We start from the raw sequence: 14,618 nt of genomic DNA, 5'->3' as shown, positions 1-14,618 counted from the left end.
TGCAATTTCCGAAGCAGTGCCTGCATGCTACTAACTGGCACGAACACCCAACCATGGTCCTAACTTTTTTTTTTATTTCCAAAATATACTTTATTCATAAAAATCTTTAAAAATTACATTGCCAAACAGTTTCCAAACAGCACCAAAAAATACAAACATTGCAAGGGAGATCAGTTTCCTTCAATACTGTCATGAGTTTCTTCCCAACCCTCCCGTTTCACAATTGTCATGTCAATTACAGCAATTGAGAATATTAACGATACAGTTCGAGGGGTTTCCCATGGATCCAGCCCCTCAGTCCAGCTTGGTGGGGGAACCTTACACTGTGGTCTTTCCCCATTGAGCCTTTGCTGCGGCTGCCCCAAGCTTTAGTGCATCCCTCAGCACGTAGTCCTGGACCTTGGAATGTGCCAGTCTGCAACATTCGGTGGTGGACAACTCTTTGCGCTGGAAGACCAGCAAGTTTCGGGCAGACCAAAGGGCGTCTTTCACCGAATTGATAGTCCTCCAGCAGCAGTTGATGTTTGTCTCAGTGTGCGTCCCTGGGAACAACCCGTAGAGCACAGACTCCTGTGTTACAGAGCTGCTTGGGATGAACCTCGACAAAAACCACTGCATCTCTTTCCACACCTGCTTTGCAAAGACACATTCCAGGAGGAGGTGGGCGACCGTCTCTTCCCCACCACAGCCAACGCGGGAGCACTGTGCGGAGGGGGCGAGACTTCGGGTGTGCATGAAGGATCTGACGGGGAGGGCCCTTCTCACCACCAGCCAAGCTACGTCTTGGTACTTGTTTGAAAGTTCTGGTGATGAGGCATTCCGCCAAATGACTTTGACGGTCTGCTCGGGGAACCATCCGACAGGATCCACTGTCTCCTTTTCCCGTAGGGCCTTGAGGACATTCCGTGCAGACCACTGCCTGATGGACCGGTGGTCAAAGGTGTTTTCCTGCAGAAACTGCTCCACGAAGGATAGGTGGTACGGCACGGCCCAACTGCATGGAGCGTTCCGCGGCAATGTGCCCAGGCCCATCCTTCGCAACACCAGGGACAGATAGAACCTCAGCACGTAGTGACACTTGGAGTTTGCGTACTGGAGATCTACACACAGCTTGATGCAGCCGCACACGAAGGTGGTCATCAGGATGAGGGCCATGTTGGGTACATTTTTCCCGCCCTTGTCCAGAGATTTGAACATCGTGTCCCTCCGGACCCGGTCCATTTTAGATCCCCAGACGAAGCGGAAAATGGCTCGGGTGACTGCCACGGCGCAGGAGTGGGGTATGGGCCAGACCTGCGCCACGTAGAGCAACAACGTGAGCGCCTCGCACCTGATGACCAGGTTCTTACCCACAATGGAGAGAGATCGCTGCCCCCACATGCCCAACTTTTGTCGTACCTTGACTACTCGCTCCTCCCATGTTTTGGTGCACGCCCCGGCCCTTCCGAACCATATCCCCAGCACCTTCAGGTAATCTGACCTGACGGTGAAGGGGACAAAGGATCAGTCAGCCCAGTTCCCAAAGAACATGGCCTCGCTCTTGCCGTGGTTAACTTTGGCTCCCGAGGCCAGTTCGAACTGGTCGCAGATGCTCATCAGTCTGCGCACGGACAGCGGATCCGAGCAGAAGACGGCGACGTCATCCATGTACACCAACCATGGTACTAACTAGCACTCCACCCGCCCCACCTGGTTCTAACTAGCACTGCTCCTCCACACCCTGGTACTAGCTAGCACAGCCCCACCCCCTCACCATGGTACTAACCAGCACTCCCCCCACATTGTTTTAAGTTGACATTGTATCTCCTCCAGTCCTTTCTGCCCCATCCCACCCAGGTCAAGCTGATGTTCTTTTACTTCCCCAGTCAAAGCTGCCACTCTTCTCCCTGCATCCATTTAAATTTCCATTTCTCACCACTTTCCTCTCCAGTTCAAGCTGACATTCTTTTCATTGCCACCACCTGCACCCATCCCCCTTCCCCCTCCCCCACCACCACCTCCCCAGGAGCAGCATTAAGTAAAAGAGGTATTGGCTTTCATTTGTTAATGCATATAGGTGGACATGACCTGACAGTGTGAATTCTGTCTGTGTAAGACATATAGGGGGAACTGTAAGCTGAAAAACGGGTTTGTCAGCATGCGGCTGGTTAAAAGCGCTGAAATTGACAGCGCATTGGGAAGCTAGCAGTGACCTGCCGACTTCTGCAGCAGCAGCAACAGCAACAGGAGCAGCTGCACGAGAAGCAGCAGCCTTTTTTGAATCATAGAATCATAGCAAGTTTAAGGCACGGAAAGAGGCCACTTGGCCCATCGTGTCTGTGCTGGCCGAAAAACGATCCACCTATTCTAATCCCACCTTCCAGCATTTGGTCCGTAGCCCTGAAGATTATGGCACTTGAGGTGCATATCCAGACTCCTTTTGACTGAGTTGAGGGTTTCTGCCTTAACTACCCTTTCAGGCAGTGAGTTCCAGAGCCCCACCACCCTCTGGGTGAAAAAGTTTCACCTCAACCACCTACCGTCCTACAGGAGAGTGGGGGACCACACAGAGCTGCATCTCGCAGGAGACAATACCCCCAACACAGAGGTTATAGGCAGAGGATCAGCTGCCTGGACAAGTCTGAACACCAGTGTCTCAGGAGGCTCGGCGTATGGTGTCAGGTGGTCGCTGATATTTGCAGAAGACTTCCTGCCAAATAGATCTGGTGGACAAGCATTACCAGTGGCTGTAAAAGTCACCACTGCCCTTTATTTCTTTGCCTCTGGCTCCTTCTGTGGATCTGCAAGAGATATTTGCAGAATCTCGCAATCTACTGCCCACAAATCCAACTCACAGGTGACTGATGCTACGTTTATCAGGCTGAGGAATTATGTGGACTTTGTAACTGATGAGGCCAGTCAGAATGAGCAGATACTCAGTTTTGTGGCTCTGGCTGGCTTCCCACTGGTCCAAGGAGTCATCAACTGCACATATGTGGCAATCAAAGTGTCTCCAGATCATCCTGGAGTCTTTGTCAACCACAAGGACTTCCACTCCAACAATGTGAAACTCGTGTGCAATCACCAAGAGATCATCATGCATGTTTATCCAACATTCTCAGGAAGCTGCCATGGCACTTTCATCCTGCACCAGTCAAGCCTCCCTGAGCTCTTCACATTTTGAAGCAGAGTTAGCAACAGTTTCCTTGGAGACAAGGGCTACCCTCTGAAGACTTGGCTGCTTACACCCATTAAGGGCCCACACAACGATGCCCAGAAGAGATATAATCAAAGTCATCCGACCACGAGAGTTGCATCGGGCAAGCAATTGGAATGATGAAGATGCGATTTAGGTGCCTGGACAGATCTGGGGATGTCCTTCAGTATGCCCCAGCCTGGGTATCCAGAATGTTTGTGGTGTGCTGCATCTTGCACAACATAGTACAGCAGCAAGGACTGGAGCTCCAGGAAGAAGACATTGCTGAGCGCACTGCTGCTTCAGAGGAGGAGGGGCAACATCAGCAGTAGAGGAAGGGGGACTTGCTGTGGTGAGGACACCAGCAGTGGCACACATAGCTGCCTGGGATGCCTGTGATTGCCTGATTCTGGCACAGTTCAGTTAGACTGAAGCAGTGAATCCATCTGGCAGCCAAATTCTGAACCGACTTGGAATCCCAACACAAACCAATCCTACAATCACCAAAGTATTCCTGTTACAGACACCCATTTTTCGTCTTTAACTCTTGTCTTACCATCCATCACAAGTGAGAGCTCCATTTGCCAGGCAGCAGGCAAAAATGGGTAATAAGATAAAATGGTGCAAACAAATAATGTTAATCTTACAGAAGAATTAAGCAGAAACTTAACAATATGATACTGTGTTAAACACCCATGTGCAAACCATTGTGCAACTACAATTCTTTACTCTTCCTTTTTCTACTATTCCTACATGGTGCAACTCCCGTTGCTTCAGCAGAGCTAGAGGCAGGCTGCTCAGATCATTCCTCTGACTGGTGAGATGCTCTTGGTCAACGTCATCTGGATTTTGGAGCCCATGAGTGCCCTGCCAAAAACTGCCCTACCTGCACCTGTGAAGGGGCAGACTTGGCCATCAGAACAGGAGGCAGCATGTGAGGCTTCAACTGAGGTAGGGTTGGGGGAGGGGGGAGGCAAACGGTGAGATATGTGCAGAATTCCCACTTCCATGTCCCCTTTCTTCATCTTCTCTCATGGCCCACATGCACTTCCCTGCTAGCAATAAGCTGGAGAGCACTTTGCTGCACATCAGTGAGACACCAAATGGCTGAGTCTAGGTTTTCATCAATCCTGTGTAAGCTGGCATTCAGAGTGTGCATGCCATTGAAGAGGGCCAGCACGCACTCGGTTGCCTGCCGTGACTGATGTTCCATGCAGGTGGCCACTCTTCCATGGATGTAAACATTATCACAAAGGCCTGAGACATTGCGACACTCGTGTTTGAGACAGACTCCTCCAATCTTTCTCCAGTTATGCACAGTGTGGCTGGAAAGGCTGAGAGCCTCACGCATTTTCTGTGTCTGCTCCAGAATTATCCTCTTTGTCGACAACTCCCAAATCTTAGCTCCTGTATCCAGTTGAGCAGAGCTTGCAAAGTCCTGCACCCTCCAAAGGGGACTGTTGTACCTGCCCTTGCTCACTTGTGATGTGAGCTTCACCATGACAGAACCTGCCTTGGTGTGTATCAGGCCAGTTAACACTGTTTCTCCACAGATGCTGCCAGACCTGCTGAATATTTCCAGCACTTTCTTTTTTATTTCAAACACTCAAGGAGCTCTGATTCACTTAGACTTTCAATTGCTTCCTGCCTGCCTTTGTGAAATGGTCTGCTTGCTTTAGGAGATGTCTGAAATTTGATTAGCTATGTTTTCAGCTAAATAGTAACACTTGGAGGCTACTTTCTTAATGCACTATTGAGAATGGATATCTAGGACGGAGTTACAATCAAAAGGTTTGGAAAAAACTTATGCACCAAAAAAGTGGAGTCTTACTTATAAATGCCACCCCACCATGAGATAACCTCCTTCTCACTTATCTGTTAAACAGCTTCAAATGATTCAGTGTACTTGCAAGAAACTGAATGTTAGAATATTATCCTATAAATCAATATCTCAGTATAAGATTCAGTATTACTAACCTTTTTTTAAAAAGAGAGTAGTAAGAATCACCTAAAAAGTAACTGCTTCTAGAAGTTAAGTGTAAGCTGTCATGACTAGTGAACAATAGTGACCTCACTCTGAGGTCAGCAGAGTTAGTGCACCATTAAAAATAAAACTGCTGCAGTCAATCATCAACATATGTGAAATGACCTTCAATCAAAACAACCATCTTCTCACACTCCACCTTACAGCTACTTTGCCACTAATGCAACTGAATTTAGGTAATTGTGTAGCAATCTGAATGCTATTATAACCATCAATTTTAATATTACTATTAGATATTAAAATTTGTTTGATATGATCAAATGAAGATAATAAACTACTTGTGCATTAAGGCTTTATTAGCATTCATCCTGTATCTCAGAAGAATGAGCTGTTGAATCCCCAGCCTGTACAGGTTGTGCCCTGGGATTACTGAGGATCATTTTAACTTTGGACAATGGTATAAAACGTGTGATATCAAATTAGCCGTCCATTATATACCACAATGTTATTTAGGCTTGCTTGCCTGTTTCATATGATTCGATAAAGGAGTATTGTGTGGCAACAAGGCCACCAGCTAAGGAGGGAGCATCTCAGAGTTATAGGAAGTTGGCATTTAAATCAACATTTTTAATTTCATTTCATTTTAGCCTATGCAGATAACTGAACTGCATTTCTCACTAAAGGAAATCACCAAATAGCTGCATCCAGCTGCTGCACCACATCTACAATTTCAAAAATGCATGAAAAGTCAGGCATGAAATAAGATCATTTAAGCATAGGCTTAAATGAAATGAAATTAAAAATTTTGATTTAAATGCCAACTTCCTGTAACTCTGAGATGCTCCCTCCTTAGCTGGTGGCCTTGTTGCCACACAATACTCCTTTATCGAATCATATGAAACAGGCAAGCAAGCCTAAATAACATTGTGGTATATAATGGACGGCTAATTTGATATCACACGTTTTATACCATTGTCCAAAGTTAAAATGATCCTCAGTTATCCCAGGGCACAACCTGTACAGGCTGGGGATTCAACTGCTCAGTCATTTCAAAGGCCTTTCCTGATTATTTATTCCACAACCCTGCAGATCTATAAGCAGAAAGAAACTTAGGTCCAGCATGTACTTTCTTAAAAAAAAACAGAATAGATGAGATAAAGGCGTAAAAATCACTGTTCCTGCTGCAATTGATAAAATCACAATGTCAGGCTGCCGATATTAATGTAAAAATTCCTCCAATATGTATTTTTTTTACACGTTGAACAGAAAGGATGTGATGAACTTAAACTTAACTAGAAAGCTCCAAGTTGTTAAAACATGGTATTCACAAGGAGATGGTTGCTTGTGTGCAGCTACATGCAGCCTCCTTCACAAACACACACAGATACGTGCTGCAATACACAGATATACGGAAACATTTGTTCTCCACAATGCATACACATGTAGAATCTTGTTCATTGATGCTAAGTGCACTGACCTGTGGAATGTAAAACAACCCCAGCAGATTTGCTACAGCAGTTGAAATTCCAGATCCTGTTGCTCCCACAACTGCAATGGTTGATGGAATGTGATCAGAGCAGTTACAGAACTCATCCAAGTTCAGTGAGTCTATTTTATTCTGGGCTACAAAGCTCAATGTTGCTTCTAGACCTTTGGACACTGTGTTGCATGTATCAAATATCCTGTATCCGAGGGTGATATTTGGCAGAAATTTCATGCTGTTGTTGATCTCCTCAATCGCAAATATCATTGCCTGCAACCACCGGAATCCTCTAAAATTGTACCTGTTAACAAAAATTTAAACTTGTTTATTACATTCTCAACTATCTTTTTAGCCAGTCTCACTGAAGCATTTCTGTTGATCAGTCTGTATCTGAGATAGATACAAGGAAAGGTGCCTCACCCACATCAATGCATACCACGCCATTGCAAAAATAAGCAGCCATATTGCTTTAATTTAGAATTATTTACAGCTTAGTTGTTAGCATTCTGATTTTTAAGGAAAAGAAGAAGAAAGACTGGCATTTATATAGCGCCTTTCACAACCTCAGGACATCCCAAAGTGTTTTACAGCCAATTAAGTACTTTTGAAGTGTCGTCACTGTTGTAATTTAGGAAGCACAGGAGCCAATTTGCACACTGCATGACCCCACAAACAGCAATGTGATAATGTCCTGATAACCTGCTATCTTTAGTGACGTTGGGAGAACTCCTGTGCTGCTCTCCAAAATAGTGCCATGAAATCTTTTACCTTCACATGAGAGGGCTAATGGGACCTTAGAATTTAGAACATTACAGCGCAGTACAGGCCCTTCGGCCCTCGATGTTGCGCCGACCTGTGAAACCATCTGACCTACACTATTCCATTTTCATCCATGTGTCTATCCAATGTCCACTTAAATGCCCTAAAGTTTAAAGTCTCAACCAAAAGATGGTATCTCCAACAGTGCAGCACTCCATACTTAGTACTGATTGGAGTATCACCCTAAATGTTATTTGTTCAAGTTTCTGGAACCCAGAAGTTTCTGACTCAGAAACAACTTGCAACCACTGAGCCATGGCAAGCAACTTACACATGTAAGTTTTGTTTCTCATTAATACAAAGTACACTTACATACCCAACTAAGGCTGCCATTATGCTGTAATGTAACATTAAGAATGAATACTGTGCCTTGGAACTATGATTGCAAAAAAAGGAACATTTTATCATTAAAAAATGTTTGATGACAGCTGAATTATTTTGGTTGCAACAGGAAACACTTACATTCCTTGTGTCCATTAACGAAAATATTCCCTTTCTTCCTCCCACTCCAGCCCAACTTCAGCAGATGGCTACAGCTGTTGCAAGGAATTGCCACCTCCACCCAAAGGAATGAACTGTTATCGCAGTCCACTCCCCCTCTTATTCTCTGAGGTGTCACTTGCAGAAAAACATTCTCCATCTGAATTGTTAGTGACATGGACTTCACATATTTCAATCTAAATGAGATGGAAGTTTTGGACAGGCTAACGGGGATTTCAACATACAAAGCTGTGGCGATAGATAATATTTAGGCAGTGGCTGCTGCCAAAATGACACCCATTCGTGATTGCAGAGCAACCCAGGCCAGAGGTAAGTGATGGCGGGAGGGATTTCACAGTTTTGGGGTCATGGGGGAGGGGTTGTAGGGGTGTTGGCAGCAAGGGCAGAGGGGTGGCTCAGTGGGCCCCCCGCCCAGGGCAGGGAGGTGGCTTTCAGCAGGCCCCCCCCCCCCCTCCTGATGCCAGGTCTTGATCAGGCACTGCTTTTGAATGAGGGATGCCCCCCAGGAGACCACAAGCAATCCTGCACGGGTTTGCATGTTATGCTGCCCGCATGAGAACAGGCCTGCCAGCCACTGTGTTAATACCAGCGACGGCGGGGAGACCTTTAATTGGGCATTAATTGTCCCTTAAAGGCCTCAATGGCTGCAGGGTGGGAAGGCTGTCATGGGCCTTCCTGCCACTGACTTAATCGAGGTGGAGGTGGGATGGTAGCGGGGTGCCCACCCGCCACCATCCCACCCAATTAAATGCCCTCCCTGCCTCCAAACCTGCCACAGAAGAGAGCATAAAATACTGCCCAATTATGTCAGTTAATCATAATATAATTAACTCATGCCGAGCCTTTGCTGCTGGTATCATAGCTTGCACCAATTTCCATTCACCCATCACCCCTGTGCTCACTGACCTACATTGGCTCCCAGTCCAGCAACATCTCAATTTTAAAATTATATCCTTACTTTTAAAACCCTCCATGGCCTCATCCCTTCCTATTTCTGTAACCTGCTCTACCCACCAAGATCTTGGCACTCCTCTGATTCTGGGCTCTAGTACACCCCCACTTTTTATCACTCCACCATTGGCAGCTATGCTTTCAGCTGTTTAGGCTGTAAACTCTGGAATTCCCTCCATAAACCTCCCCATTTTTCGACCTCTCTCTCCTCCTTGAAGATGCTCCTTAAAACCTACCTCTTTGACTAACTATTGGTCACCTGTCCTCATGCGTGGCTCGGTATCAAATTTTGTATGTTGACGGTCCTGTGAAGCACTTTGGGACATGTTACTATGTTAAAGGTGCCATATAAAGGCATGTTTTAAAAAAAATTCATTTATGGGATGTGGGCATCGCTGGCTAGGCCAGCATTTATTGCCCTTGAGAATGTGGCGATGAGCTGTCCTCTTGAACCATTCCAGTCCATGTGAGGTAGGTGCACCCTCAGTGCTGTTAGGAAGAGAGTTCCAGGATTTTGACCCAGTGACAGTGAAGGAACGGTGATATAGTTCCAAGTCAAGATGGTGTGAGATTTGGAGGGGAACTTGCAGGTGGTGGTGTTCCCTTGTCCTTCTAGTTGGTAGAGGTCGCGGGTTTGGAAGGTGCTGTCTAAGGATCCTTGGTGTGTTGCTGCAGTGCACCCTGTAGATGGTACACACTGCTGCCACTATGCATTGGTGGTGGAGGGAGTGAATGTTTGTGAATGGGGTGCCAATCAAGCGGGCTGCTTTGTCCTGGATGGTGGCGAGCTTCTTGAGTGTTGTTGGAGCTGCACCCATCCAGACAAGTGGAGAGTATTCCATCACACTTCTGACTTGTGCCTTGTAGATGATGGACAGGCTTTGGGGAGTCAGAAGGTGAGTTGCTCACTGCAGGATTCCTAGCCTATAACCTGCTCTTGTAGCCACGGTATTTATATGGCTACTCCAGTTCAGTTTCTGGTCAATGGTAACCCCTAGGATATTGGGGGATTCAGCAATGGTAACTGCCATTGAATGTCAAGGGGAGATGGTCAGATTCTCTCTTGTTGGAGATAGTCATTGCCTGGCACTTGTGTGGCACGAATGTTACTTGCCACTTATCAGCCCAAGCCTGGATATTGTCCAGGTCTTGCTGCGTTTCAAAATGGACTGCTTCAGTATCTGAGGAGTTGCGAATAGTGCTGAACATTGTGCAACCATCAGCAAACATCCCCACTTCAGACCTTATGATTGAAGGAAGGTCATTGATGAAGCAGCTGACGATGGTCGGGCCTAGGACACTACCCCCGAGGAACTCCTGCAGTGATGTCCTGGAGCTGAGATGATTAACCTCCAACAACCACAACCATCTTCCTTTGTGCTAGGTATGACTCCAACTAGCAGACAGTTTACCCCTGATTCCCATTGACTTCAGTTTTACTCGGGCTCCTTGATGTTGTTATATGGACCGTGAGGCCATCTCTGTAAACTGCAATTATATCTTAGAAATTGTGAGGCTCAGTCAGGCCTTTGTTCCAGTTCAGTAAATATCAGCAAAACACAGCCACATCTCAATAAACCAAATTAATCAGGGAGATGGTAATTGTATATTACCTGCTTACTTGACTTGACAAAATCTCAATGCAGTTTATTGATTTTGTTACATTGTAATAAATTACAGTATGGTATTTTTATTCTTGTCTTAGACAGAGCCTGTCACTCCAGAATTGGCCTTTATAGCCACTCCAGGCGCTGCTTCACAAACCACTGACCACCTCCAGGCGCGTATCCATTGTCTCTCGAGATAAGGAGGCCCAAAAGAAAGTCAAAGCATATGGCGCTAATAAATATGGTGACACAGAGAAGTTACATCTTAATATACCACAACAATGTTCAATGAGATCTCTCATAGTGAGATCTTACTAAAACATTATAATATAATTAGGGCAAATGATTTGTTGAACTCCCCCAAAAAATATTATTTGGCCATCTAACTCTGCTGTTTTATAGACTGTGCTGTGTGCAACTTTGCTGCCACTTTTGCCTACAGTACAATAAAAGGATTATACTTCAAAATATTTCATTGGTTGTGAAAGACTTTGGGACATCTTGAGAACATGAAAGCCACAATGTAATTCAATAAATCACATTGCTCAATACATCAAAATGTCACTTAACAAGAGCACAATGAAAACTCAATAATATATAGTGTGACACAATGAAATGTTATGTAACTCAACATGAGCAAATAGATTCACAGTAAATCAATGAAAATTCATATTACATGTTTAAGGAAGAGCTATGAAATATGATTTTTATCCCACAAATGTATTGGGTTGAGAACACTTGAGTGACAAAATCATGAGTATGATATGATTGGTTGACTGGGATATAAATAAAACATTCCAGTAGAGAAAGAAAGATACATTTTTGCAAAGCGGAGTGAAACTTAGCTACATCTCAGTAAATCCCAACATAAATGAGAAATCTCACTTACGTCCCACTGAGTCTTGCAGTAATTAATTAAGATCCAGATGAGGCTTCAGTTCATCATTGTATGCTTTAGTGAGATCAATGTTCTATCTCAGAAATTACTGTGGGGACCAGTGAGATTTCAGTAAAACCACAATATAAGTATATAGTGATAATATCTTATAGCTGAGAACATTACAATGAGTGTCAAGCCATATTTCAGAGGGCTAAGTGAGATCCAAACACTGCCTTTGTAAATCACAATAGGCCTCAGTGAGATCTCAGTTAAATCTCATTAAGTCACTATTTAACTGAATGAGATCCCAGTTACACTTCAATTACTGTCTCATGGTGAGTTACACAGTATGACAAGACACTGATTCAGTTATATCTCAGCAAATCATAATGTGACAATCATATATATATATATATATATATATATATATATAGCAATATCTCATTAAATCATAGTAAGATTCAGTGAAATCAGTACATATCATAAACCAGTGTATAATCACAATTTTTTCAATAAACTAATATCACTCAATTAAATCACAGTAAAAGTTGCATATTTGAAAATTATAGTGTGATTCAGTGGTATATATTCAATGAAAATTCAATTATACCAGTATCTCAAGAAATCATGGTCTAACTCAATAAAGCAATTCAGATTTTCACTGTGGTTCATCTGTGCAAAACTAATAAAGGTTATTTCAGAATTGCAGCCTTGGAAGTTGAATGGCCCAAATTGACAGGAAGAAAAATTGACATTTTTCATATTTCCCCCTTATAAATATTGAACAGATGATTAAGATGAGAAAGTCTATGGGGCCATTTTCCAAAGCAATAGGATGAATGAAAATCTGAAGATGGACATATACACTTTTTAAAAAATGCATATAACCTAATTTTGTTTCAAAGGTTGTTGTACTTAAGGTCCTACCTAATACATTTAGTTGCCTCTGGTCTGGATTTTAAGTCTTGATCCTTTGCAACTACTCCGAAGTGTATTGGGAAAAGACCTCCCAGTATAATGTCTCCCTTTTTCTGTGCCCTTTGGTTTGGACCATATCCCAAGACACTGTAAGACTGAAGAAGAGTGAATCCCAAGAATAAAAGATGATAATAATAATGCCCCATTGTACAGTCCTCTTTTCCCAATCTCTTCACCAAATCAGACGGCTCCACTCCGACAAATATCCGCTTAGAGAAGAATTGCTGAGACTTTTTGCTTATCTTTGTAATGATGAGGGATGAAGCTGTTGTAGAATTTTTTAAAGATGAAAACTGATTTCCCCTTGAAGTCTTCCATCTTGTAAAAAGGTGGTCATACAGTCCTATAGCTGGTGAACAAATTGTTCAGCTTTGTTCCATTTTGACAGATTCCTTGGAGACATAAAATACATAAGTTAAGCAACTCAGAATCACAGAATCACAGAATATTACAGTGCAGAAGAGGCCCTTTGGCCCATCGAGTCTGCACCGATGCATTAAAACACCTGACATGTCTACCTAATCCCATTTGCCAGCACTTGGCCCATAGCCTTGAATGTTATAACGTGCCAAGTGCTCATCCAGGTACTTCTTAAAGGATGTGAGGCAACCTGCCTCTACCACCCTCCCAGGCAGGGCATTCCAGACCGTCACCACCCTCTGGGTAAAAAAGTTCTTCCTCAAATCCCCCTTAAACCTCCCGCCCCTCACCTTAAACTTGTGACCCCTCGTAACTGACCCTTCAATGAAGGGGAACAGCTGCTCCCTATCCACCCTGTCCATGCCCCTCATAATCTTGTACACCTCGATCAGGTCACCCCTCAGTCTTCTCTGCTCCAGTGAAAACAACCCAAGCCTATCCAACCTCTCTTCATAGCTTAAATGTTCCATCCCAGGCAACATCCTGCTGAATCGATTCTGCACCCCCTCCAATGCAATCACATCCTTCCTATAATGTGGTGACCAGAATTGCACACAGTACTCCAGCTGTGGCCTTACCAAAGTTCTATACAACTCCAACATGACCTCCCTGCTTTTGTAATCTATGCCTCGTTTGATAAAGGCAAGTGTCCCACATTCCTTTTTCACCACCCTATTAACCTGCCCTTCTGCCTTCAGAGATCTATGGACAAACACGCCAAGGTCCCTTTGTTCCTCGGAACTTCCCAGTGTCGGGCCATTCATTGAATACTTCCATGTCACATTACTCCTTCCAAAGTGTATCACCTCACACTTTTCAGTGTTAAATTCCATCTGCCACTTTTCTGCCCATTTGACCATCCCGCCTATATCTTCCTGTAACCTAAGACACTCCACCTCACTGTTAACCACTCGGCCAATCTTTGTGTCATCCGCGAACTTACTGATACTACCCCCCCCCCCCCCCCACATAGTCATCTATGTCGTTTATATAAATGACAAACAATAGGGGACCCAGCACAGATCCCTGTGGTACACCACTGGACACTGGCTTCCAGTCACTAAAACAGCCGTCTGTCATCATTCTCTGTCTCCTACAGCTAAGCCAATTTTGAATCCACCTTATCAAGTTACCTTGTATCCCATGTGCATTTGCTTTCTTGATAAGTCTCCCATGTGGGACTTTGTCAAAGGCTTTGCTGAAATCCATGTAAACTACATCAACTGCACTACCCTCATCTACACACCTGGTCACATGCTCAAAAAATTCAATCAAATTTGTTAGGCATGACCTCCCTCTGACAAAGCCATGCTGACTATTCCTAATCAAATTTTGCCTCTCCAAGTGGAGATAGATTCTCTCCTTCAGAATTTTCTCCAATCGTTTCCCTACCTTGTACTTTGAAATTGCAAAACATAGGTTTTCGCTTGCTTTCTGCTCTTCCTTATTTCTTCCTATGAAGCCCAGTCACTTCGACTTGGCCTTGATTTATGGAAAAGTTATGGTGGAGAAGACTGTGGGCTGAATTTAGTGGTGGCAGTGGGGGACCCGCCAATGGGCCCAAAAGCAGGGAGCAACCCCACTTTGGCAGTCAGCGGCAGCCTATTAAGGACAGCCCCCGCCTGCCCCCAAAAGCTGTTGGCCAATCAGAGGACTGGCAGCTCAGCTGCACAGTTGGGAGCAGTGGCCACTGCTGGGACTGCACCTGGAGAAGAAGCAGGGTGCATCGATGGACGCACTCCCACAAACAGGTAAGTGGGGTCTGGGGTTCCGGGGCCAGTCAGGCAGGCCCCAGCGAGATGGGTGTGTGGGGTTTGGTG

At 44.7% G+C, this 14,618-nt stretch overlaps 1 protein-coding gene across 8 annotated transcripts in view; it reads right to left on the bottom strand.

Annotated features, from left to right (window-relative positions):
* Positions 1–14,618, bottom strand: part of casr (calcium-sensing receptor) — a 104,043-nt gene that overhangs the window by 28,102 nt on the left and 61,323 nt on the right. For 7 of the 8 annotated variants that reach the window (XM_068040808.1, XM_068040815.1, XM_068040810.1 and 4 more), the window contains 2 exons: positions 12,328–12,770; positions 6,637–6,943 (listed from right to left, as the gene is read on the bottom strand). In XM_068040808.1, the coding sequence (XP_067896909.1) occupies positions 6,637–6,943; positions 12,328–12,524 (504 nt within the window). In that variant the 5' untranslated portion in view covers positions 12,525–12,770. Of the gene's footprint in view, positions 1–6,636; positions 6,944–11,409; positions 11,787–12,327; positions 12,771–14,618 lie in introns of those variants that run through there. The other variant, XM_068040819.1, reaches the window with a different exon arrangement.

Source organism: Heterodontus francisci, chromosome 10 (genome assembly GCF_036365525.1).
Source record: "Heterodontus francisci isolate sHetFra1 chromosome 10, sHetFra1.hap1, whole genome shotgun sequence".
NCBI classification, from domain to species: domain Eukaryota; kingdom Metazoa; phylum Chordata; class Chondrichthyes; order Heterodontiformes; family Heterodontidae; genus Heterodontus; species Heterodontus francisci.
This window is presented reverse-complemented; position numbering and strand designations above follow the sequence as displayed.